The sequence below is a fragment of the Halichoeres trimaculatus genome, unplaced genomic scaffold (assembly GCF_033239565.1).
Source record: "Halichoeres trimaculatus isolate MK-OKI-2021-1 unplaced genomic scaffold, fHalTri1.1 fHalTri1_scaffold_4, whole genome shotgun sequence".
In the NCBI taxonomy this organism is placed as follows: domain Eukaryota; kingdom Metazoa; phylum Chordata; class Actinopteri; order Labriformes; family Labridae; genus Halichoeres; species Halichoeres trimaculatus.
In genome coordinates, this window is record NW_027437182.1 from 27,464,442 (window position 1) to 27,492,248 (window position 27,807).

General features: G+C 42.7%; 1 protein-coding gene across 3 annotated transcripts; it reads left to right on the forward strand.

Moving 5' to 3' along the window:
• The first annotated feature begins 41 nt into the window (after nt 1–41).
• shdb (Src homology 2 domain containing transforming protein D, b) lies at nt 42–27,807 on the forward strand. 3 transcript variants are annotated; one of them, XM_074668320.1, is made up of 8 exons: nt 42–189; nt 3,617–3,990; nt 5,721–5,871; nt 8,320–8,541; nt 18,696–18,773; nt 19,531–19,705; nt 21,273–21,392; nt 25,405–27,807. In XM_074668320.1, the coding sequence occupies exons 1-8, from the start codon at nt 129–131 to the stop codon at nt 25,589–25,591; spliced, it is 1,368 nt and encodes a 455-aa protein (XP_074524421.1). In that variant the 5' UTR covers nt 42–128; the 3' UTR covers nt 25,592–27,807. The 3 variants fall into 3 exon arrangements, with proteins under 3 accessions (XP_074524421.1, XP_074524422.1, XP_074524423.1); XM_074668322.1 differs by lacking the exon at nt 42–189 and adding an exon at nt 2,759–3,005 and having other exon boundaries at nt 25,405–27,806; XM_074668321.1 differs by lacking the exon at nt 18,696–18,773 and having other exon boundaries at nt 50–189; nt 25,405–27,806.

Sequence of the window (27,807 nt, forward strand, 5' to 3'; positions counted from 1 at the left end):
GCCGGTGTGTCTGACTAGCTTTAGCAATGCCTCAAGCTAACAATTTGACTCAGGGCTGGGGTATAAAGTTCCTTATTTTGGATATGTTTGCCTGACCAATCACTGAAACGAAAAAGTGAATTCAACCAATGAGAACACCAGAACAGCTGAACCCGGAAGCCCGCAATAACAAACCACAGTGGCAGAGAGGTGAGTTAAAAATCACGATGTAGGGACAACATTTTGATATAAATCAATAAATTTCGGTTCCAATGAGTTTTCAGCTTTATAGGTTGAATAGTTTCTGATGACACTGACATATGACCTTTGTTTTGTTTCATATCGGCCTACATTTTTGACTACATTACCCAGTTTCTACTTATGAATGAAAGGCAGTTCGTCATTTTCACTAGTTTCAAATGTGAGACCTGCCTCTGTTGACTTTTCTGAATGGTTTTGTGCAATTCCCGTAAATCACCAAATGAGGGCAGTAAATACAAGGCAGAGGATATAGTAGAGCTCAGTTCCTTGTGCTCAAGTCTGTGAAGCATCTTTCCAGCCCCGAAATGGTCAGATACTGTCCGCTCATGACATTTAAATCACATGTAGGATTTTGAAACGGAGCTGATAATGATGTGTCACGCTTCTCATTACTGCCCCTCAGTGAAATTCAGAAATGATGCCTTTCAGCAGGATAAAAAGAGCATCAGCTGAGAGCAGAAGTTCAGAGGGAATGTCATATCCATATTCAGCACCTCATAATGAGGGAGTCCTATTAATTTTGAAATGTTTCACAGCTCTTTGTTGTTTCTGTGATTCAATTAAATATTTGGCTCCTATGCAACAGTGTTTACTCTTCATGCAAAAACACAATGATTTTTTTCTGACTGTAGGTCTGTGAGATTTTCCCTCACTTGGATGTATTCTAGTTTTCCATTTCTGTTCTTTCTCTATATGCTGTCCATGTGTCCTCTTGCTGACAGCCTGCCTGCCTGCCTCTGTGTGTGTGTGTGTGTGTGTGTGTGTGTGTGTGTGTGTGTGTGTGTGTGTGTGTGTGTGTGTGTGTGTGTGTGTGTGTGTGTGTGTGTGTGTGTGTGTGTGTGTCTATCTATCTCTGGCTGGTTTTCCATCTCATGCTCAGTTTAATCTTTCCCACAGATCTGGCACTCACCTTGGCCGAGATGGAAACAGAAATAAAATGTATGCTGGGTGCTTCTCCTGATTGCAGGGGTCAAAGGTGGCGTTTAGACTGGGCAGATTGTGCAGATGAAAAAAAAAGATGTATTCCTTAAAAGAAGGAGAACAAGGGAGAGACTGCCAAAGGTAGAAATGTCTTGGTAAAGATGGATACAGAAGCCCAGAGGAACTAAAATATGATATTTTAATAAGAGGAGAGGAGGGAGATTTTCAGTTTTGGTTATTATATATATTTTTTAAACTTCCTGGCAGATTACAGCATCCTACAGGAAAAACATTCATATTGTTATGCAAAGAGATTCTTCTGTGAAGGAACTGCAGTGTTCCAACACAGACCTATAAGCTGATTTCCAGAGGATAAGGCCCTTCTCACAGTATATTGATTTGTTCCTACTTGATTAATACCTGTCCTTAAAAAATACAGATCTTGTTCCCATGAGACTGAAGCGTTTTTTCTGGATCTGGTCCTGTTTAAAAACAGTCTTTTTTAGGACGACATCTGTACAGCAAAACTGAGACATAAAACAGGAATTGTGAGCTTCTTTTCCAGTATAACAAAATTTGACAGGCTTTTGGCCCCAGCTATGTTGTGAAATTGATCCTGTCCTCAAGTTCACCGCTTGATCACTAAAACAGATAAAAACTGGACTGCAGGGACCTGCAACCCGTCTGCAGTTACACCCCCTACTTGAGCTATCCCAAACACTGAGGGACTTTAAATCTCTACTGGAGGATCTGACGCCAGGGCTCAGGGAACACTTAAGCACACGGACAAGACGGTCGGGCATGATGTGAAGGTCTTGATGGGACAATGTTGATGGTAGTGGTGATAGCAGTGGGGGTGGATTCAAGCTCAATGACCTCATCCAGCCTCCCGCCCCTGGGAGAAAGTGAGCTCATGAGTGTCGTAAAGAAAGAAGCATTTACAATCCTTAACAGACTTAGATGGCCTTACCCACTGTAGCACACAATCCAATTTACAGCTTGGACCCTGGATGATGGGATAACTGTGAAAGGATGAAACTCATTCAGAGAAAATGATCAAACAAAGGACATGACAAACATTCAACGATATGATTTTTAACAGAGCAGGCTTTAATGTGTTGTGGTTTTTGTGTCTATACCTCCATCAAAACTTCACTGCAACCATGTTCAAGCTTCCCAAAGGAGGCTAAGTTCTCCTTTGCAACAAAGCAATTTGTAGGATAACAGGGGACAGTTTTTTGGCACCCCCCAGGCTTTTGTAGTTTCTAGGAACTAAAGTAACAAGTTATTTCAGAAACCTTGACTGAAGCTAAAGAGGGAAATTCTCCAGTGATGTCATTCTCATAAATAATTCACATCTTTGGGGCATATTCGTGCAAGCTGTTATTTCCTCTCAGTTTCTGTTCGTCATTTGTGATCCCCGTGCAGTTGTTGTGAGTTTGAAAAAAGGGTTTATTTCCCCTTTTTGTAGACGGAGTGATGCGCAGATATTTCAATGAATGAATGAACGGTCGGCTGACTGTGAAAGAGAATAGGAGGATAGTCCTCTGGGAATGAAGCACCTCCCCTTTAATCGCTCGGCTGAGTTTGTCTCGGAGCTGGAGTCGCTCTCTTCACTCGCACACGTTTGCCATCAGTCGTCAAGAGGAGCTCCAGAGGATTTCAGCGCTCTTGTTTTGTTCACGGAAAGCGTTTCTTTGTCTCTTTGCTGTTTTGGTTTTTGGGATAGTAAACGCGAACAGGAGCAGAGTTTTTCACTTCTTTGTGCCGTTTTGTTGTGGTCGACATGGAGAAACGCGAACTGAAGCGTCCAAAGTGGCTGAAGGACTGAAGAGGATTTCAAGGTAATGTGCCTTTACAGCGCAGTCGCTTCATAGTGACCCTTAAATCCAGGGTTTCTGTGACTGTTGTGTCAGTGAATGAAACTGATCTCTCAAAATTAGCTGTAACTAACTGTTTGTGAAATCACATTAGGAAAGCAAACAAAACGTTACATTTTAACTTTCTCCTTTTCTGCTCTCCATGCCTTTCATGCACTTTCAGCCGTCGTCTGTCCTTTTTTATCAGTGTCGGACTTTATTGTAGGGCTGTGAAATTTAATTGCAGCCTTTGGGCAAAGTCCAGATGCTATAGGCGTCATTGCTCCCTGCGTAAAACAAAAGGCGTGCGTAAAGCCCAGCTGTTGGTGTAGTTTTATGTTACATGAGCGCATGTAAACGCAGAACTGCTCGTGGGTGTGTGAGTGAGGGAGAAAGTTTTCCAGCTCAGATGTAAAGAGAGGATTAAGACCTGTGGATTTTTTTATTCTACTGAAGTAACACAATTTATTTCGACGTGAATTCTTTAATCTGTTGATTGACTTATTCTGAAATCCACAGCTCAAATCCAATCCACATCTCATCATAGAATAAGGTCAATAATCCACATGTATGTCCCTGTGTGCCCCCTCCTGCAGCCTCCTGCTCCCACTCCACCTCCACCAGAAGCAGAGCTCCCATGGCCAAGTGGCTGAAAGACTACCTGAGCTTTGGCAGCCGGAAGGTGCCTCCTCAGCCGCCCACACCAGACTACACAGAGAGCGAGATCCTTAAAGCGTACCGCCTCCAGAGAGACCTGGACTTTGAGGATCCATATGAGGACTCTGAAAACAGATCCAGGGGCGAGTCTGGGACTTCTGACCCTGCCACACCTGTTTATGGGTCACCCTTGAAGACATCCAGTGTGGACATGAAATCTCCCAAACACAGACTGATCAAAGTGGACTCTCAGGAGCTGGGACGCACCAAGATCCTCCTCAGCGCTATCTCTTTGGAGGACCAGCAGGAGCCTGTAAGAGCCTCAGTTTTTCAGAATGCATCTGTAGGTGGCGAGAGCAAAAAGCAGGTGATGATAGATGAAATGTTATTTTACGTGGCTGCTCTCATGTAAAGTGGAGGAAGCAAGTAAGTGGCTGACGATAAAACCACTCTTCCACTTCGCTCTTCTCTGCATTTCCATCTTTGTGACAGCTTTATTGATCAGCCTCCATAAGCAAAAATCTGGTAATGTATGTCACAGATTTGCATTCTTTTCATAAATCACATTACATCCCACATGGGACATAAATTTGCTGTCATAGATGGAAGGAAGGATTATTGATGGCTTGAGCGGGCCATTGAGTCTGAGAGGGTCACAGTCCCATGAGTTTATGTCCCTCCATAAATAATAAATGGGGTTTGGTTTTGCAAGCTGAGAGACGACCCCCGTATGTGCACATGTAGGGCGCAGTATACAGCGTGCAGTATGATGATATGCCCGGGGCTGTGAGGAGGTATAACTCAAACTCTGTCATCAGGACTGCAGTGCTTTCCTGAGCCTGTTTGTGGAAAACACAGATGGAGAAAAGGCAAACAGATGTTGAGAGAACAACTGGAGAAGAAGCAAAAGTTTTCCAAGATACTCTCATTAATTCAGCTCACATATGCTGAGTATGTTAAGGAGAGTTTCAGGCTTTCAGCGCAGCAGTTAAATCCATGACTCCGCTCATGGAAAATGCTACAAGTGCGAAAAGTCTTGAAGTGGATTGAAGTAATAGTCTTAACTCGAGTCGATAGCTCCCCCTCTCTACCTCTTTCTCCTCCTGCTCTCATTAATTTCCCAGGCTCTGTGGGAACATCCGCACTCTAATTAACATTGCAGATTCCTGTGCATCGATAGGTATCCTGTTACCAAAACAACATGGGATTAGGATGTAATTTTTGGAGCGCACATGTATGTGAGTGTAGGTTTAGCAGAAATTTTGGAAGTCAGTCTTTCTTTTTGGAGATTTTTTTTTGGTTAAATGATAGAAGAGCTTCTGTATGAGTTTCTAGGCATGTGTGTGCTGACAATATGTATGTGTGTGTGTGACCATATGGCTGCCTTTGTAGCTGTCAGTGTGCCAGCTGACCACTGCTTCCCTCCTGCGCTTGCTTGGAAGAACAAATGTTCCCCACAGCCAACCAGCACCCTTTTTACTCTTTGTGGTCTCCATCTAGAAATCACGCGAACCTTAGACAGGATGATTTATGGTTGCATTGCATGTTACTTAAATGTAGCAATAAAGATAAAGTGTTGTTCCCGTTTAAAGGCTTTTAAGAGGGAGCTATTTTTCACAGCTGACATTTGTGTGGTTTTATGATATTGCACACCAAAGGTGCAAATTAGAGCCCTGATGGTCCTCCATAATTATTTTGGCTGTAGCCAAACATGTATTTAACATGCCAGTCAGCCAGGATGTGATTGCTTTCTCATCCTGCTCTCTCCGCCTCAAGTCTTGATGAGGTATTGTCCGTCTAATTGTCCTTACTTTTTTCAGCAGTTTTACGTGCTACAGACTGAATCCTTCAAATCACCAAAACAATCCCTAGAAATGAGACTGCAAGTACAATCAGGGTTTTTCTAAAGAGCTGATATTAACACTCGGAGAATAGCAAATTCATTTTAGTATGTGACTGATTTTTTTCAAAGGAGAGTAGAGAGAGATTGATCTTTGTTTTCAGGAAACTGTTTGCTTTAATGAAATGCGTGTTACCATGTAGGTGGTCCCATCAGCTCCACTGGCAGGAGACACAGATTATTCGGACCCATTCGACGCTCGCTTGGACCACAGGCCAGAACCAGATCATGGACCTGTTCCCTGTGAGAACAACGGCTACATGGAGCCGTATGAGGCCCAGAGGGTCATAACAGGTCAGTGAACTTGTAGCACTCATCAGTCAGCCTCTGGTGAGTCATCTTGTTATCATTGATGGCTCTATTTTAGCTCTGGTTACTTTTTGTTTTACTTCTTTCTTTTCTTATTGAAAAACAAAAGGAAATTAAAACCTTTTACCTTTCATAATAAAACCTGTAAGATGTTTTATTGCATGTCAGGTTCACCAAATTATGAATAAAATATGTTCCTTTTCTCTATAGCTACGCTTTAATACCTCTGCTGTAGTCTTATTTCCATTTCTCAGGTCTTTGTTCTAAGAATACTGGTTTTAAATTCATTTTTGCTCATTAATTCTAGTTTAATGAGTCCTTCTGTAAGAACAAAGCACTACATGTTTTTAGTTTATCCCAGGCAGACCCCTCTCAGGGCCTCACAAATGTCTTTTTTACAGATGTCTACCTTACATCCAGTACCAGACCCTCCCTCCTCCTCCTCCTCTTCCCCCTGTAATTCTCTCCCACATGATCCTGCCACATCTATCGTTTTCCATTTGTCTCTCCTCCCATAACATCTCTCTCTGCCCCTTTCTCCTGCACTCTCACTGCTCTGTCCAAGTCATTTAGAGTAAAAGCCCCCCCTGTTCTCCTCCTCCTCTTCCTCTTCCTCTTCCTCCATTTCTCTATCTCTCCTCATCTCAAGGGCTCTCCTTAGCCCTGAGGGGAGTCTGGCTTTCTCTCTCATCTGTCCTTTAGCAAATTGTCTGACCTGTTCTCCCCTTTTTCTGTCACTTGTGCTGCCTTTTTTTGGCAATCAAATGAATTCTGAGAATGAAAGGGAAAGGTGCATCTGTTTTTCTTTCAGAGTGAATAACCTTAGTGAAGAAATCTTTTCTCTCTGCAGCTGAATATAGCCAAAGGAGCGATGGGACTCTTGTGGGTGATGGCGGAGCGTTTGGCAAAGCATTGTCTCGGCTCTTTCTCTGACTTTGAATTGACGCTGTCACTTCAGGGCTGTCTGTCTGCCTGCTTTTGTCTGTCTGTCTCTTAGTCAGATGTTGCTCATGAAAACACTGCAGAGCGGAGAAGACAGATGTGGGATTGGAATAGTAATTATCTCTCACAAAGACTGTCCTGACAAGACACCTGTGGACTTTTGGACAGGACTTCAGTTTTCTTGTTTCATTTATCAGGAAAACAGCAAGCCTCTGCTTTACACTCTTCAGCCTCCCTCGTCCTCATTTCCCTCAGTTTCCAACCTCTTTCACTTTTCTGTCATGCACACACCCACACTCACACACACACGCACACCTGCATCATATTTCCCACAAATTTGTCTTTTTATTTCCTCCATGCCTGTTTTTATCACCCCACCTTCATCTTCTCCATCTCCAGGCTGCCGCTGACACTGCGGGCTCCGAGCGCAGGTAGAGAAGCATTCAGCCCCGCTGTGCTTCTGTCTCAATGACTTAACATCAAATGATGACAGAGCCCCCGCCCCCTCTCCTCCCTCTCCTCCCTCCCCTGTCCTTTTCTCCCATCACCCCACTCCTCCCTTTGCTTCCTCTTCCTTCTCCTGCTTCTTTCCTCTCCTTCTCCTTGCTTCTCCTCTCCATTTTCCTCTCCACCCTCTTCTTCATATCCTCGGGGCCTTCCCTCAGGGTCTCCACTTGGTCGCCATGGTGACTACAGGGTGTCATATTCTGTGAAGGTTAAAGTTTTTCCCCTGCTGCTCACCATGAACCTTTCCATTTAGTCCTCTTCTCCTCTCACATGAGTGCTTGGCTGTTGGCTGTGGACATAAAAAATGTCTACTTCTTCAGTTTTAGCCCGTTTTCTCCTCTTCCTTTACACCTGATTTAAAAAAAAAGACATTTCTGAGTCAACATAGCAAAGAGACAGTAGTTATTACTGCTCCTGTAGCTACAGGACTTCCATTGATGGATTCAGAAACCTTATTTCAGCCTCTTGCCTGCATCAATATCTCACAGTCATATCTGAGCCCTGCAAACAGTTGCAGGTGCTGAGAATCCTTTCTTGGTTGGAGCCCACTGAGAATTTGATGAAAATGTTAAACAGGCAACATGGATGCTGTTGTGAGCCATCTAGGATTGCTGCTGGGATCTGTGATGGACTAGGGAAGGGGGCTGGTCTACACTCTACAGCTTATCATCAATGTTGCTACTCAGCAACAAGCCCAGGGCCTCTTTAAGCCTCTATATGAGATTCTGAGCCCACGGCAAGCTGTGCAAACATTGTTTGTCTCCCTCCTCTAATTCAAGTCGTGTCAGAGCTCAACAGGCTTTTTGATTTACTCTCTCCTCCAGAATAATACCAATGCAGTGTTTGGGAAACCTTCAAAATACAGCTGCTCTGTGCCGATTGCATATTTTGTCTTGCAGTGGTTGTATGCAACACATCCTGAAGATTTCAAATTCTGCATGCATGCATGGTTTAATATCTGCTGTTTTGCATATGCATCAACAGAGCTGCAGCGGGGGACAGGGGGAGGGCGAGCTCGGGGCGGAGTGCAGCTCTACGACACTCCCTACGAAGATGAGCGAGGCCAGCGCCTGGGTTTTGTGTATGGAGAAGCTCAGGAGGAGGGCAAGGAGAGCAGCAGGCTGCCGCAAGATGATGAGCGACCAGCTGATGAGTACGACCAACCCTGGGAGTGGAAGAAGGACCACATTTCTAAAGCTTTTGCAGGTCAGTGGAGAATATCTGACAGTATTCCAACAGAGAGAAACAGCAAATTGAGGGTCAAGAAAAGTTAGTCCTTTATTTTAGGATTGAAAAGCCCCTGATCAGTGAACTGTTCCCAAAGTGTTCAGGATTGTCTCAGAGTTGTCTGCATCTTGCCTTGAATTAAAAAAAAAGAAAAAGAAAAGTTGTAGCGAAAATGTTACCCAACCTTCTGAAAATCTTTTTTTTTTAAGTTTTGTCAGTTTGGGCTTGAAAGCAGTAGAAGTATTCTTCATTCAAGGCTCAGGATGAATATTTTGCTTATAATGTGAGTCCATGATGTTCCAGCAGCAGTGAACCGAACAGAAACTTCTTTTTCTTTCAGTGTCCTAAGCTCTTGGGCTTAACCAGTGCAGGGAAAGCATTTTTAAAGGTCCCATATTATGCTCCTTCTCTGCAGTTTAATATGGATCATTGATGTCTTCATGAAATGGTAGTAACATGTTTTTGTCCAAAAAGCCAATAAATCAAGCACAGCAGCATTGTTTCCAGGCTCTCATAGCCCCTCTGTTCAGAACGCTCTGATTTAGTGGGCGTGACCTTCATATGTAAATGAGCCACCGCTGATACCACCCCGCTCTTCCACATCACTGAGAGCGGCGCCACAAGCACCGAGTGCACAATGTTTAGAAAACAGCGACGCTTGTTTACCATAATATTACAGGCTAAAACAACAGGCTAACTGCAGCTAAAGTTAGCATCCTGAAGCTAACACAGAGACGGGGGGACACTGAGGAAAAGCTCTTAATCTGCTCCACAGCACACAGCATTTAAAATACTCACATTTCTAGGGTCAGAGGTTTGTTGGTGGATGGTTGTTGATGCGCCTGGATTCAGGACCAGTCTATTCACTAGCCCTCTGTTGTACTGTCCAAAGTTAGAAAAGCAGTCGGCTGTGAAGTGACTAGCACACACATGCACAGTTTTACTGAGTGTAGCTGGCACATTTCCTTATTAAATGAACTCTAGCCACTGAGTCTTGTCTTCTTCTGAGATAGTAAGCCTGTGCATGGAACTATTTGGCTGTTTACAGCCAAAAATAGAGCAGTGATGGCGGGGAGGGGGTTCGGGGGTATCTGCCCTGGTGGACCAATCAGGTCAGACTTGCTCCTGATTGGTCAAAAAAGGGAATCACTGACGTCGGCAAATACCCAAAATCCAAACAGCTCGTTTTAGGTCAGGATTTATATTCACAAGCTCTATTAAGAACAGGGTCTGTCATTAAATATAACATTTTGTGGGCTGGGAGGAAAGCCAAATACCCACAAACTAAAGGACTTAATAATGGGATTTTTGCATATTGGACCTTATAGGACCTTTAAACAAACACTCAGTTTACCTGTGACCCTGTATTTCATCATATACAAACAAAAGCTTCAGAAGAGTCTGAGTGCCTAAGGGAGAATGAACCAATCTTGTGGAGTATGCTTTATCCCTTCTGAAAGGGAGTCATTCAACAGAAACAGTAAAAGTGATAAAAGTCGGGCTTGAAAAAGTTGTTTTAAAGGTCAAAGCTCTCCCAGAAGCACACAAAGCACCGTGCTGCTGACATAACTGACACTGCTGAAATACTCATCCACCTTCCTTGACCTTTAATGCAGTGCTCACCCCCATTACCAAAGCAGTTTTTGTCAGATATGGAGAAAGCTGTGACCTCCTCTGTCTCTGCTCAAATGACACAAATCTCACTCTTTCTTCCTTTACATTCAAACACCTTCCTGCAACGACTGATTTCCCCCTCATGTATGTGAAGGGCCACTGTCACAACAGCCTCTGAGATGATCATTAGAGTTGACAGACATGTCTTGTGCGTGTGTATGAAATAGAGAGACACAGTGAAGGTAATTAAAGGGAAAGTTAGCAGTGGCACCGACGCGAGGCAAGGTTCCCTTTCTTGCATGATCATCATCACATCAGCAGTATTTTGAAAACAATTGGCAAAGTGCATGCACTATTTTTAAATGTGCACTGTCAGTGCATGTCACATCCAATCCCATTAGGCTCTGTCTACTGTTTATAATTGGAGGTAGAGAGAGGAGAAGAAGTCGGGGGAGCTGCAGCAGACTGATGGCTCATTTAGGAGTGGATCAGTGTGAGGCACGCCCGGCCAAGTCCACTTAATTGAGCTGCATCTGCAAGTCGCTGAGGTCAAGGTGATGGGATAATAAATCAACCTTGCCCCCTTTTGTACTCTCCTCCATTCTCTCCTCCTTATCCTGCATGCGCCCCCCCCTCTCAGTTAATTACATGCCTACGTGTGCATGGCTGATCCAGTGCTAATAAGAGTCATGGTCAGCAAACCATCACCTGAGCTTACACACACACACGCACACTGATATATATCCCTTCACACTAGGTTCATGCTCAAATCACATTATCCAGGGGAGTAGAGAAAGAGAGACCATAACTTATTTGAGAGCGGGGATGATTTCAAAAGAGGCGCACGACAGTTAATTTAAAAGCCAATATCACCTCTCACCTACTTAGCACTCATTCCTGCCCTATCTGTGGTTTCTTCCTCTCTGCTTCTTTCTCTTTGTACCACACACTGTATCCACTCCTGCAGGGGGGAGCTTACAGCACCATTAGAGGAGGCGGTGGAGGAAAACGCTTGCATGGCTCGAGTTGTCTGACCCCTTGTTTTTTCCATTTGGAGTCAGCACTCTGAGCTGGCGTGCTGTCTGTCCACCGAAGCACTGGAGTGTAAACACACAAACAGTATTTTCCATTCTCACATTTAATCCATATTCCCAGACCTACTCAGTGTTGCTAGGCATGACCCACATGTGAGGGAGCACGGAGGAAAGGGTGAAGCAGAAACAGAGATGGAAAGAAGGGGGAAACAGATACAGGGAGGTGTGAGGCTCAGAGATGGACAGAGAGAGAAAATGGATACAGAGGCTCCAGAGAAAGCTCGACAGACAGAGGGACAGAAAGGGACGTCCAAGGTTACTGCGTGTTTGGTGACGACTCAGTGGATGTTTGTGAGGGCCCAGAGCTTCAGAGGGGAGGGGCGTCAGGGAAAATTAATGGTCGGGGGCTGTGGCAAGGTGAGGAGGAGGGAGAGGGAGGGGGAGTCAGGGCCATTGTGGCAGGGTGCAATCAGTCATCTGCTAACACAGGCACACTCTCTTACACATAACACTGCAGCGCTGACAGGGCTGTCTCCACTGCCCTCCCTCCCTCTCTTTCTCCCTCTCTCTGTCTCTCCCTGTGGATGTGACACACTCACTAAGATAACCCGCTACAGGGGGCAAAGGGGGGCATCACAGTCTGCCAGAAGCCTCTCATCATCACCTTCACAAAGGCACACACACTCACACACTTACGCACGTGTGGATTCTCGACTAGGTTTTCCAGGGCTGATTATCAGGCAGCTAATTGAAGGGTGAGAAGAGGTTGTGTGCATGTTGGCACAAATGAGTGTGAGGGTGGGTAAAGTAGGGGGGGTTTACAATGGTATAGCTGCTGCATATTGTGGATGTTATTGTGCATTGGAAGAGAATCCTTCTCTAATTATATTTTTCAAAGACTATTTACCAAATCAGAGATTCACCTTTTTGAATTAAACTATGAGCAGCTAATGTAACTAAAAAAAGCTGCTTCCAAACCACAAATTTGTATTTTGTTTGGAGTCCACCACCACCAACCCCATGAAGTTGATCCTTGCAGTGCCTGAGGGGTCAGACCTGACAGGCCTTTCTCAGTCCGCTGGGCTCTAATTACAGCATTTGAAAGCTGTCGCAAGTCACCACCATCCACCTCAAATTACAGCACTCATTTATCCCTAAAAGTCAATACAGAAGTCCGGCAGTGAGATATAGGCCCTGCAGCCATTTGGCACCAATTAGCTAGCTAATGAAAGGCACAATTTCATTATCCATGCGATGGACACACTTTCATGAACAGACAAATGAGTGTTTCCTGTTTCTTCGTTTTATGGTCCGATACAGGAGCTCAGAGTCATTCGAAGCTGATGATGGGCATTTAGAGGTGGTGGAGTAGAAGGGACATGATGAGAGAGCTGTAAGTCAGCTGGTGATGTGGATGGGCAAGGTGAATGAATTAGATTGCAACCCCCCAGCAATTACTATTATCGTGCCATAGAGTGAAGCACTTATACTCCACTTGTTCCAGTGCAGCTGCTCATTAGGCAGCAGCAGAGGACATGGGCTGGAGCTGCAGAGAATCAACGCGTGTGTCATTAAAGCAAGAGGATGGTGGAAGACGCATATACATGGTGTTTCCTTTCATGTATGTGAGTCAGGTGTTATCACAACAGGAAAGGTGTAAAAGTGTCAGTTCTAGCAGCATGGCAAGGTATAGCTCTGCTGAAAAATCCATCTGACTTAGGCACCAAGTAGGCACTTTTTAGCAGCTTCCTCAGCTTAGATGTAGTGAAATAAGTCAGGAATTCGAACATCTTGATGACCCTGTTGAATATTGACAGAGTAAATCATTGGTTTAAAGTTGTAATACATGCTGCTCTTCAAATAGGATGACCATTAAGATCCTGGACATGGTAAAAAGTTGACTGGCTAAATGTAAGTTTATCTATGCTGCGGTAAATTTAGCAGCTGTCTCAGTGTAACCTCTCAGTGGACTGACTGAAACTGTATTTCTTAGAGAAAACAAAACATTTAGAGCTCCCTTGGAGTCTGGCTGCACCGTAGGTCATAAGGCCCACCTCCTCTGTGATCACAAACTAAACATGGCTCAAACTTAAAACATACAACACAAGTCAAGTAATTTTTTCCCAAAAATGCTTTTTGCCAAAGCACTTGGTTTTTATCGTACATATTTTATTTCAAGTGTTCATGTTTTGGAGAATTTTAGCCTTTATTACTTACATCTCTGTAGACAAAAAGGGGCAGAGCTTTTAACAAGATTGGCAGAGAAGTGGAGTAAAATATGAGAGAAAATGTCAGGAAGACAAAAGTCACTGAGGTTTGCATAGCCAATAGTGTCCACTTTATGTAGCTTAAATTAGGAATGGTGTAAATTTTGCAGATGGTTGTTGGAAAATAAGAAAACATTTGAAGAAACTCAAAATAATTTTTTTAAACTCAAGGATCAACTGATTAAAAAACGTTATCCTTGGTGGCTGAATTTTGAAAGATGCTTGAAAAAAAATGAATTGAGCTAAGCTTGGAGGGACACCTTGACAGCTGGTCCACGTGTACATGTGTTGTGTCACATTGTCTGAGTCCATGTGTTTTGTCAGGGCAGTACACGGTTTCCAGAGCCATTCTGCGTGCATGCACCCCTGAAGGAGACCACAAATGTACGTTTGTGTCCGTGTGCAGCAGACAAACATGTGAACCAAGAAATGAAAAAGAAAATGAGATTTTCATTTTCTGGAGAGATGCTGCTCTCTGTTGCTCTAAACAGGCCCTGGGGGCATCTGGCCGGGCTCTTCATCAATTTGCTGCCACTGAGGAAGGACTCTTGTATCCCTCTCTTTTTGTCACATGCTCTCTCGCCTCCTCTTTCTCCCCAACCTTTACTGACAGTAATGAAAAGGCAGGTCCTTTGTGATTCCCTCCTGCCAACCAAAATGAAAGACAGGAGAAAGGATGATGGAAGTAGGACAAAGAAGGAGGAAAAAGGGAATATTGAAAAAGAGATAATGCCCCACTTAGACAGATAGGTGAGAGGGGGGCGAGGAAAGCGGGGTGTTGAATACAGAGAGAAAGACAGTGAGAGCAGCGTGAGGCCACAGGGGAATGAATATAATGAATGTCTGGAAAATGGAAGCACAGTCAAGCTTGTTGATGTCTGATTCTTTTATGCTAAGGATTAAAATGGGACAGGAACACTTTGAGAAATGGGAACTTTAGTGTGTGTGCGTGTTTTTCCCCTCTTAGGCATAAGGTGTTAATCATCTGTCCTTATGGGGGCCGTTTCGCCCGGCAGAAGGTCTTTGTGTGCAGAGAAGACGAGATGCCAGGGCTGTTTGAAAAACAGATGTCTTCATTAATGGACCTAATCAAGCTGTTCTATTGTCTTTGTCTGCTCCTCCTTTATTGCAATGACGGAGAAAACAGCTGCTGCGCCTGAAAAGTCAGTCATCAGTCACTCATGGCGTTGTGTCCTGTGCACAAACTGTGTGCACTCCCCTCCCCCACTTGGGTAGTTTCTGGTAATTGTTAGCAGGTAGCTGAGGTGCCAGACACATGTGGCATTTTGGAAAACCACTACTCACTAAATTGCTGTCACCTGTTTTATCAGCTGGGCTTAAATGAGAGAAAAGTGCTTGAAATTGAAAATCTTCTTTGTTTAAAGAGGTGTAGTAAACACCCTGTGATAGATTTTAAGTACACATTATTAATACAAGCTCTAAGCATTGGTGTTGGAGGACCTTTTTCAGCAAACTGTCAGTGTGTCTCATTGTCTTGAGTTTGAGAACAAAGCTTCACAGTCCTCTCCATAAGACAGATCCACAGGTCCTCGTTAGAAGTTAAAAGAAGCCAGATGTTCCCTGCTGGTGAATGAGTGACATGGTGTGTGTGTGTGTGTGTGTGTGTGTGTGTGTGTGTGTGTGTGTGTGTGTGTGTGTGTGTGTGTGTGTGTGTGTGTGTGTGTGTGTGTGTGTGTGTGTGTGTGTTTGGCGCCAGGCTGGTGTTCAAAAACTGCCTTTTGTTACTTAAGTGAGATGTTTTAGGTTTGTCATTGTGGTGTCTCTGTTGGGCTGGCACATTCCCGGATATCTCCTCATTCAAATAGAGTGTGGTTTTATGCTCATATATAAACATATAAACATATACACATATACACACGTGTGTTTTGACAGTTCAATACATAAATTATTTTCAGGCCTAAGTTTACGAGGCTACCATAAAACTGAGTTGGCTGGATGCACTTTGATTAACATACTACATCAGGTCTTTAAAGTTGTTATAGGTACAGTCAGAAACTGCAGTTTCACATGTGGGAAGCTACACACACCCACACGCAGGCTTGGGGAGTAACGGATTACATGTAATGACGTTATGTAATTAGGGATGGGTTCCTTTATCATTTGAAATCATACAGTATTGATGTCTGGTACCTGGCAATCCGTATTGGCACTCAATGGTACCAATTATCGGTACAAATTGGTGTTTATGTGGTGAGAAAAGTATCAATTTGTTTAAAAACAAAATGTCTTTTTTTTTTTCAATTTAACATTTATTTTTCATTATATAACCTTGCAATGCTGTGTTCATGCCCAGCATGGAAAATCGCCTACTCTTCCACTCCCTCACAGTCACAAGGATGCGTTTAGGTACCTTAACATGTTACCCTTCGATTTTACGAGAATAGGTACCCGGTACTTTTCACAGAATTTGGTCGGTACCTATAAAAGTACTTAACTCAGTACCCATCCATATATGTTATTAGGATACAAAAACGATCGTAACTGTAAGGCATTACATTACAGAAAAAATGTGTAAGCAAATCACTGGTATATTTGATAAAAATGGGGATTATTTAGCAGGATTACATTTTAAAATCAAACTGGATATACTTCAGTGCAGCAGACTCATGCACAGTGAGCAGGCATGCAACATTTTAAGTTTAGGCTTTGAAAAGACACATTTTCTGTCAACTTTGTGAACAATACTGTTTTGTAGGCAAATACTTGGATAATTTGGAATCAGCAGATGTAGGCTGAATTTGCTTTAGAGTTTTAATTTCTTTTTTCGTTTTTCAAAATTTAGTTTGTGGACACCTGATTTGTTAAAAGTGTTAAAGGAGATTTTATCGATGTATGTTACACAGCTGGTGACACATCTTTTATACTCTCTTGTCTTTATGTGCATGTTTGGTATCGAAGTAATCCAAAAGTAACTGAAAGTAATCAAGTACATTCATTTAATATTGTGATATTTAGAGTTAGTTACTGATTACATTTTTTAACAGTTTAGTTGTAATTGTACTGGATTACATTTTTAAAGTAATCCCCCAGCCCTGCCTACACAACACAAGTACAACTAACATGACCTTATCTACATGCACACAAACACAAGCAATGTTTACTAACCAATCTGGGAACACTGTGCTGCTTGAATTCAGAAAAAACATCCTCCAACTATCACAGAAAGAACAGCTCTACCTGGAATTAAGAAACTTGCAAATATGGACCGTGTAAAAACATGGACAGAACAGTTTCCCCAGGTGAAAGTTCAGGTCATTTTAAAACCTGCTTACTCCATGTTGACAGATGGGACATGACTCAAACTAAGTTTTGTAAAATAAATGTCAGATAATTCCCCTTTAATATGGTTTCTACCAAATAATTGGTTCTTATCATGTCAATTTCTCAGCAGTGTTAATGTTTTAAAAAGCTTTATATTGAATCAGTTAAAAGATTTACAAGAAGGGTTGTGACATTGGTCCCGCTTTGCTTCACCTGCCAGATTGCTTCTGTGCATACCATGGCTCCACCATTCAACATGTCTGCACCACCCACTGAGATGGTATTTTTTGTTTCACTTCTTACTACAGAAAGACATAGAGGTGTGCTTTCTGTATTAGTACAGTCAGTGGAAAGAATTCAGGAACTAAGGTAGACTGAAACAGGTAAAACTTCCTGAGGCAAAAATGTTGTTTAAAGTATTTAAGTCCTAAACTAAGATGGGCCAATCAGATGAAGAAGTGGAGCTGACATCAGTCAACTCAACAGTTTTTATAGTTTTCATCTCTGCTTTTGTTGCACACAAACATCAAGATTCTATCATACTAGACCACACTGCTGAAGATAACATGAGATAGTACTTTAGGTAGAACAGTCAGCTAAATACTGGAAGGTAGATTATCCTTCTCCATCCTTCTTAACACATCTTATCTTTTGTAAATTGTCCGGGCTTTGTCCATTCGCGCTCTCTTCCTGTTTCGCTCTTCTTTCCTGTGACTGGATTTTCTTGTGCTGCTCCTGTACCCCATGTGTCTGTCTCAGTTTTGCTTGAGAATCAGAGGTGTGAAATGTGTTCCGGTGGCGTGAGGAAAGCGATCAGAGTTTCGCAGTTGTGGTGTTGCAGGATGTCAGGTGTGTGTGTGTGTGAGTGTGTAGGTGTGTGTTAGGACCTGTGTGTTCATGTGCATGTGTCTCATTCAGGGATACCAGGCCACACTTTAATCCTGGCTTCAGCCGAGGTGCGGCCCGCTCCAGATGGGGCCATTGTACCGCGCTGTGCATCAATAATTCACAGAGAGCCACAGAAAGTGGCGGAGTGTGTCTGCCTGCTCAATAATTAACCAGGGAGGGAGAGCGGCATGTATGTACAGCCCGGGTCGCTCTCCAAACGCCCATTCAAATGGCCTTTGATGTCGCTGGCCTGGGGGGTCTTTGGATTTGTCGGCTCATTAAGACATCACCCCTCTTTTCCCTTTATTTGTTTTGTAATCTGTTTTCTCTGTTAGCAGGGGCTGAATGTGAGGTGGGTGACTGGTATAATGTGTGCGTGCGTAAAGCTGTAGTAATGACTCTTTCAGTAGATCAGTGCCCGCCATGGTAGATAATGAGCTATTTTCAGTTCTGTCTCTTGGTGCACCTTCTGCCGCCCTCCTACTGTAGGTGAGACGGTGAATAAAGCCTTGTTTTGCCCCCACGCGCCTCCCGTAAGACTGCACTGTAGGTCGACAAGCTCCAGAAGTCACGTTTCCTTTTCGTTCTGTTTCCTTCAACCAGACAGCTCCTTAAAGTGGATTCTTTCAGATGACTATAAATAATGCAGCCTCTGACTTCATCTTTTTTTTCTGTCTTCAGTCTTATCTCACTTGATAAATAGCTGTAAGCCAGTTAAAGCAGAGAAGGAGACAGGTGGTGGCGTACATTATTTCTCTTGATGACAGGTGGTACAGTTAGCCAAAGTCCTGACAGCACCTCCCTGTCAAAAGCACACACATGCTGCTTCGCCAACTTTGAGCAAGGCTTTTTCTTTATTTGATCCATTACTTCTTACAGCTTGCTACTTTTCACATGAAAATCTTGCGCCTAATTTTGCTCTCATCTTCCAACCATCATCACATCTTTAGTCCGCCTTCTGAAGCTTAACTTCCTTTAACCCATCTGCTGTTTTCTCACTCTGTCACACCCCTTTTTTCCTCCTTCCCACTCCTTTCCCCTCCACTAGAAATGAGGGAAATGTCGGAGCTGCCCTGGCCTGCCCCGGTGGGTCAAATGGAGGAGGAGCCCCCTGCCAGAGAGCAAGGTGACCTCTCACCCTAAACACAACCCCACCCCCCTCCTTTGCCCTCCGTTATCACCCCAAACACGCATATATGCATTGTCACTTCGGCTGTCATGACCCAAGCTGTTACATCTACCCCCTGGCTCTGCATCTAACCTGCATCTGTCTCTTCCTGCTTGAATGGTTGGAGTGTTAGGTTTTTTGGGTTCAAAGCTCTTTTTTTTTTTTTTTTTACCACATTTCACTCTCGCATCAGCCATGCATAAAAAGCTCCCAGGAAATTAGGGCGTCTGCAATCAAGTCAGAGAACTAAGTGGTGTTGTAGCACAGTAAATGTTAAGTTACGTGTCCTTTTTTGATCTGTTTTGTTGCTAAAATCAGCCTCAAAGGAGTTAAAACAGTTCACTGTGAGCAGTTTTCTCCACCATCAGAACAGTCAGTGTAAAGTAATCTGCAGTGTTGCCTAATGGAAAACAAAGAAGTGCAAAAGAGCCATCCAGGGAAGACGCCAACTTCCTGCCTCTATCTCCCCTCAGAGACGCATAAAAATGTTGATGAAAGTGATTGCAATGATGCTGATAGTTTTGGAGTCTGTCAGACCGGGATCTGCTCTCCTCTGGGTCGACTCATCTATCAGAGGTCTCTCTGCGTCATGCATGGTTTCACAAAAGCCGGAAGTCAGATGTTTACCCAAGTCTTAACGTGAAGTCAAATCCTTTTTGATCATTGCACCGTGTTAATGCAGTGACTCACTTTTTCTGTCCCTGTCTGCCAACAGTGCAGTTCGATGGCGCTGAATGGGACCGCTCCTCGTCACCCACAGAGCGGTTGCGTCCCCCAGGGCCCAGGTCCAGCCCGCTGGTGGGAGGGGGGAAGAAGTTTAGGATGCCACAGGAGGGCCTGTCCATGGTGGGGGAGCGAGTGGATCCTACTCTGGCTCTGGAGAAACAGGTGTATGTATGCAGTCTGATGTTTTAAACTGTAGAAGAGACATTAGCACATTCAAGTTTTTATGTGTCAGAGAGCACACAGGTCTTACGTTCCCAATAACGATAGATGGAAGGACAGGTCCATGTCGTCACTTCTTAGCTCACACCTGAGAACCAGCACGACATCCTCACCTCCTTTTCCTTGTGGGAAACATCAGGCCTTACACCAGTTAACATTGACATGCTACAGGCTGCTAACAGCTGAGTTCACTTGTTAACAATGCAGCCATGGTTACATGTAGGATCTCCAGACAAACACAGGAGAAAAAGTAGTAGAAATATCACTGAAGCCACAAAAAGTTTGGTGTCCATGACCAACAAATGAGCCATACAAAGTAATGATCCACTCCAAATACAAAGATTACGAAAAAGAGACGAAAAAATTACAAGAAACGGACGAAGAAGAGAGAGCTGCTGCAAAAGGCAGCTACAGCCAACAGGGCGGCGCATAGCAACCTATATGCTAATATAACTAATATCCTTAAGCTTTTCGAGTATAATATATAGCGTTTCAATTCCTCCAAGCAAAGATAATTAAAAATATTAGAAAACATGGACTATGGTATTTATGCATGTAAATATAATTTGCATATCGTATTAACGCCCCTAGTCTTTAAATGTTTCTGCAGAGCTGCCATATGAACACATTTATCCTACAGTGTTATAGAAGCGATTAAGATTATTTGTAGGGGAAAACAGAGCTCTACATCACACAGATTAGAACAAGAATACATTTTATCCCACTGCTTTGATTCATCAAGGGCGTGGCCACAATAAAACAAAACAGTTATGTAGTTTGACTTAGCAGCTCTCTCCAGAGCTCACAGGACTAGGGAGGTTAGACGACGGACTAATTAAGTCAGAACATTAAAAACACACATTTACTCTGGTCTTGTAATTTCAGACATCATTGGTGTAATTTATGTGCAGTTTCTGTGCACATAAACGGCTGTTTTACTAATGAAATCCAAGCAAATCACAACCCTTAAGCACACATTTGCATACACACACACACACTGAGTCGTGCTCTCAAATACATACATGTGTACAAATTCACTTGAGGGTGGTAGTTGATTACTATGCTCCATTACTCTCTGATGATCTGTTAAGGGCAGGGTATGAGGTTTGTGTTTTTTTGTTTCAGCTCAGATATGAAGAAATATCATCAACCTTTAGCATTCAGTGCACCTTTTCAAGTCACGACAGTCATTACTAGCTAATTTTAGCATTTCAGTGTTGTGCTAAAATATCTGCCAAGCCATTTGAATCCCTGTCAGCTCTAGCTATCTATTATTTGGAGAGCAGATTTGCCACTGTGCAGTGCTTATATCCTAAGCTAAGATGGTAGACAAGGCTAACTTCATGATAGCAATGTTAGCATAATGGAGAAAGCATTAAGATTAAAGCAGCAAAACACTAAAGTCAAGCTTTAAAAGGTGCTTGCATGACTGTTAAAACAACTTAGTGACGTGTGGATCATACATGATGTTCCATTCTCTCCATATCTCATTGTTTTTTTGTCTTTTATCAGATGGTACCACGGTTCCCTGTCACGGTCAGAGGCAGAGTCGCTGCTAACGCTGTGTAAAGAGTGCAGCTACCTGGTGAGAAACAGCCAGACAAACCGCTCTGACTACTCCTTATCCCTGCGGTAAGTCAGACCTACAAACACAAAAACACACACACATACACACCCAGACAGACCACGATAAGAGAAGCAAACCCCTGAGGAGCTTCAATGACACTCCAATAAACAACTTTACAATTAAATTACTCTCCTGCAAACAGCTCTTCTGCTGTGTAGCTGAGAAGATTCAGCAAAGAGTGGATGAAACCACCTGAGCTACTGAGCTCATATTGCAGTCTCCCCACCTCTCCATCTGTCTCCCCCAGCCTCCTCCAGCATCACCCCCACTCAGGATCTCCGCAGCACTGATTCCTCTCCCGATACTCATTTGCAGGGCACAATACTGCTTATCTGGTCAAATCTCTCCCTTGTAATTACAAACGTGATCCATCGTCCCTGCCCCACACTGCTCTCCCATCATCCTCTGTCCTCTCTCCATCCTTGGCTTCTTCCTCAGTGGCCTTCCTCTTTAGCTCCCAGCGGGCCTTCTAAGTGGTAATCAGGCAGGTAGAGCACACTTCAGTGCACACATCATCCTACCCATAATCACTAATGAATATGAATTACCGTCTGTGGGCCACACAAGAAGGAAATCTGGAGGGGAGGGGGGGTGGATGGGCGTCCCTGTGTTGTGCTGACATATAAACAAGCTCATGCATTACTCATTAACATGGGTAGAGAGACGGTGACACACACACACACACACACACAAACACTTGCTCATGCAACAAGGTCACTACTGAAACCAATTCCCTGGGTGGAGCATGTGGAGTTTGGGAAGTCTCTTACAAAAAAACAAACTTGTCAACCACAAAGTTTTAGCTGGTTGTTGATAAAGTTAAGTTAGTGAAACGTCTGAATCTCATCAAAAATAGACACTATAAAATATTACCAAAACAAGATAGAATGAAGTCAGGTATCACATTTAACAAAACACTCTAACCATTTTTTGTACAAGACTATTCTTCTGCAACAGAAATGCTGTCATTTTTGGCTCGATACATACCCTAAAGCGCCTGTTTGTTTGTTTAAGTAGTCTGTTATACAGAGGTTTTATTCTATTTTACTTCAGTGGCATGATAAAGAAAACATCTTACTTTTGATTTTCCTACAATATGGTGTAAAGTCTGACAAAACAAAACTCCCCAAAAGAAGAAACTTTGTGTAATAGGACCTCAGTCACGATTGTTTGTTGAACAGAAGCTGGATCTGTCATTTCTGATGCATTCGTAGGAGTCAAGAAATATAACCACTGATTAGCTTTCACAACACAACAGCAGGCAGATTGTCACTCAAGTTTAATTTCTTGTTCTGGGACTTTTGTTCGCTAAACTTGCATAAATATATCTGAACACAGAGACAAAACAATCATAGATTACATGCAGCAGTGCCTGTCCTACCTGCTTTTCCTCTTCATACAGGTTATCTCTCTGTGGACGCTTTTATTGTACACTAAAGCCTGCTGATATGGAGAGACTGGTCAGTCGTAGACACTCCCCATGCTGGACATCTAGACCTTTGAGTTACAGATAACTTGGTCTTATGAGATATTTTGTAGCATTTTGTCTTTGATGGATCAAAATCAGGAGAGTTCTTCGCACATCTAATTTGGGACACAGGTGCGTCGGAGAAAAAGTCCGACGTTTCACCGTTTCGGTGAAACGTCGCAAATAAATTGTTTTCTTGCAAGTTAGACAGTGTGCGGGAGTCCTCCTTCTTGTTCAAATCGTCTTTGATGGATCAGAAATTTGTAGAGATTCAGGGAGTGTAGGGACGAGAGAGTGGGGAAAGACATGCTGCGACAAGAGCTATGGCCTCTGTACAGGGGAATGTGCTGAAGCCTCTTTGTCAACAACACCCCTGTTTTCTATTTTCAAATCTGTATGTGTAAAATAACACAGCACTAAAGAGACAAGGCTTTCTCCAAAAAACATACCAACAACATTATCCTGAGTCGGACTGAACAATTAATCAAATTTAAACCAACATTGATATGTAACAGAGTGCAATTTTCAAATCGCAGAGTCTGCAAATTAAAAACATAAAATTTTAGAACGTTTCATGTACACAGACCTGGAGGGGATATAGTAACTTGTGCTCCTTCTTCCCTAAAACCACGGAAAGTCAAAATGCTGTTTTTCTGGCAAAAATATGACCCGTCTACAGGGCTTGAAGTTAAATCAATCAGTCAATTTTCTTCTGTGATCTTGAGAGTTAAAGAAAGATTTATCATTCTTATCAATTCATGCGTCAATCTATTTAATTTCATCATAACATGTAGGCCTAGCCTCCATGCCTCCATACTATAGAATGATATATAATGATTTATTAATTGTTTTTAGTAAGTAATGCAAAAGATACCCCCCCCCCCCCTCAAAAAAAAAAAAGATGATAATAATAACAATAATAATAATAATAATTCAATTCAATTCAATTCAATTCAATTCAATTCAATTCAATTCAATTCAACGCAATTCAATTCAATTCAATTCAATTCTATTCTATTCTATTCTATTCTATTCAATTAATTAAAAATTGCAAGCTAAATTGCAATTGCAATAATGGTCCAAAAAAATCGCAATTAGATTATTTTCCAAAACCGTTCAGCCTTAATCCTGAGCGACTTCATGAAACACGACAGAGCAAACTCTGGTGAGCAGAGATTGTGTTTTATGCTGTTGAGTCAGGTGACTGAAGAGACAGATCCTTTGGGTTTAACCACCAAACTGTCTGCCAAGTGACCTGTTTGTTTAACTTTCAGATGACGTTAGTCACTTGCCCTGTTTGACTTAGCTGTAGTGTTATTGTCAGCACTTTTGTTGAGCTTTTGTTGAGCTCAAACTACAGAAATAAGGTATTCCATCATGTCTGTGTCTAGACTGGTGAGAGGCAGGAAGCAAGTCTTTATCAGGCTGTTATGACTGGTTTACCTCACGTAAATATCTTCATGATGTCAGTATACCCTTGAAAAAAGGACTGGTTGTTTTATAAATACTGATTCCCACCTAAGTTTGTGGATAACTGTAGAATCCAAGTGCTCTTCTTTTTGTGAAGTCCTCGGGAACCTCTCTTTCTGATGAAATGGATCAAACTGTAACCAGTTCGTGGGAGGGCTGATGAGGCCAGTTTGATTAATGGAGACAAAAAGAAGAGCCTCTCCAAAGTGAGTCAGCACTGAAACAGACTGCCCTGTCGGAGATAACCCCACATAAATATTTATAAGAGCACTGGTATGTTCTAATGTAGCATGGGACACACACACACACACACACACACACACACACACACACACACACACACACACACACACACACACACACACACACACACACACACACACACACACACACACACACACACACAGAAAATCCCTGAAAACAAACAGAACTAGATGAAAGCACTCAGGCTGAAGCGTCAGTGCTCCAGAGGCCGGTGGGACGATAATACTCTGCCTGTTGTTTGGCCGTTTGTAGTCACAGTGAGCCGTTGGCTTTCACTGCTCTTCAAAATTTAATTTGGTTTACTAGAACAATGACAATTACAGTGACCGTTCCAGCCCTTGTCTTTTCCTCTGCTTCTATAATTAGGTTTAAGTTATGACTGGCTGGCTGGCTTTTAAAGGGGAAGTCATGTCATGGCTGCTCGGTCCTTAAAGGGAAGGAACCAGCATGTTTCTCTTGGCTGACACACTCATCACTGCTTTTCAGCGCTCGTCTCTCTAGCTCTCTCTGGATTTGTCTTTTCTTCTGTGTGCCATTACACCATCATCCATCCATCCATCCATCATAATGTCCCTGTGTTCATAATTGGTGACAAGGTGTTAAATCTTGTTAAGAAATGTGTCCTCAAAGTGCCAAAAAAGAGCGAACATAAATCCAGGCGTTCATTTCCACTGATATTATGTGACAAAATGGGTTGAAGGCTACGCTGTGTTTTATGTGCCCCCATATCTTGTGCTGTTACTTCTTTCGTTGTCCTCTTCTGCTCTTCTTTTTACTCATTTATCAACCTATTCTCCCTGTTTGTGTCCTCCCAGAAGCTGCCAGGGTTTCATGCACATGAAGTTCACACGGTGTAAAGATGGAAAGTACGTGCTTGGACAAAACAGCCCTCCATTTGACACCATCCCCGAGGTCATCCACTTTTATACCACGCACAAACTCCCGATCCGGGGGGCCGAGCACCTGTCCCTGCTGTTCCCCGTGCTGGTGCAGACACTCTGACTGACCCTGGTCCTACTCTTTGAACTCTTGGATTTCATTGTGATTGAACATGTAACACTTGAATGTTATTTTTGGGAATCTTCCCAGTGGAATACCTTTACTCCTTCTTCTTACTGGACTGGATGATTCAACACACCAGGAGCTCAAGCCCTCAACCATCACTGCTGTTATACCTGTGCCAAAAGTCTCTAACATCCTTGGGATTGATTCGTGTGAAATGTAATACTGAACTTTAGGCTACCCCTCTCTCATCTCCTCCCCGAGCTAATGTGGGCAGACTCGAGGACATTTGAAATTCCCTTGTTAACTTTTTACATTTTCACAGCCTGCTGAAAAGCAGAGGAAGCTAGCTGAGCTGCAGATGGGAGGGAGTCTGTAAATTGTGAATGTACTGATGCCCCAGTTTACAGAAGCCCTGCAGAAAATTGAGATTTTATTACTGCTGTCCCACAAAAAAACACCTCATCCACACCTGTTCAAATATTGCTGTTGTGAGGTGAAAACCTTGCAAGTCATATTGTGCTGAATTTACATGTTGATACCTGAATCGATCAATGGTATTGCTGTGCATAAAACAAGAAACTGTTCTCATACTCTTTTTCTAAAAGATGGGAAAATGTACTTCTCTGTAAGAATTGTGCTCCTTTCAGAGATGTGAGGTTTTACCAACAGCAGTTAAATTTCTGACGCTTTTCTACACAAAGCCACACCTCTTTATCGTCTATCAGTCTGTTCTGTGTTGTCATGCTGCTGTTTGTTGACACATATCAGTGTTATCTGTTCGATTGTTCATGGAAAGCAACTGAGACACTGTGTTTTATCGGTACTTGTGTTGACCTCGCTGACCTGTATCTTATTGGTTTCCTGAGCTGCTTTTAGTCGACACTGCTTTCTTTGTTAAAAGCAACCTGTCACTTCTGTTATTGTCTTTTCAGTGGCTTAGAGTTTGGCTTTGAGGCAGAGTTACAAGCCGTACTATAAGGTGCTTTAAGAGGCGGTATTATGCTTTTTCATTTTTTAAAGCAAAGTCATAGATAAAATGTTAGATTTTAGCACAAACTGTGTGCCAAGATCAAATTTGGAGCAATCCCAGGATAAAGCTGCTTAACACAACTTGTTCGGAAAAACCACATGATACTTAAACAAGCAGGAAATGAGACTTGCACAATGTGTGATGTCACAAATTGGGGTATCCCAATTCAAAGCACATAGTGTTGCAGCCACAGCAGAACTGCCTTTTACAGCAGAAGTTTTCTATGACAAAGAAGCTGAAATAAAAAAATTCGTCTGGTGGTAAAAACACCACATCTTCGACAAAGTCACTGAGTAAGTCAGGTGACTTTTGTGATGGATGTAAGCTCTACCAAACAGAAATGTCCTGCTCTTTTTCCTGCTGCTGCAAATCTTCTTGCTCCTTCTCCAAACTCACTGTGTCAGATGTGTTGCATGACAACATTGGAGACTGTGGGCCTCAAACATTGAGTCCTGTCTTGATAAATCAAAGATTATTATGATTGTAAAGTAAACTTCCTGGAGGCTTTTGGAGAAATAATTTAGAGCCTAGAAATGAGCATAATACCTCCCCTTTAATATTGAAATCCTTTAAAACTTTGCAACTCCTGGCTGCATTCTCACTTCCTACTTTTATCTGCTGGCAAAGTCATCCAATGCTGATTTGTGAGGAGTATTTGAGTTAAATGTTTGCCATCTGGGATGGGTTTCCATGTCTGCTGCTTAGTTGCAACGTTATGTCCCAAAACTGATTTCAGTCTGAAGCCAAATTCAGCCAAACACTTAAAACCATTGAAATGACTAATTGGAAAGTCAGTATAAATCATTATTTAAATCATTGTTTCTTGATATAAAAGTCTATATTAAAAGGTTGTTTTGATTGTTATTATATTGAATATTTTCTGTCTCAAGTAAAAAAATGACAGGATGTTGTTAAAACATCTTGTCTGCATTCAAACTGTTTCTTCAGAGTGATGATTCTCCATGTAGTTTTTTTTTTTTTTACATAGATTAATGGTTCACACACAGAGAGCTGAAGTAATGTGAGGGGTTAAGAGATAAATGCTATTACAGAATAAAACTACACAATAATATTTAACTCAGAACTTGTAAACATGCAACCTGTTTGTGGTCTCCATCTGGTACAAAGAAATCACATGAGGTACAATTGTAATGCCATTAATTTAGACAATTTAGAGAGCCCT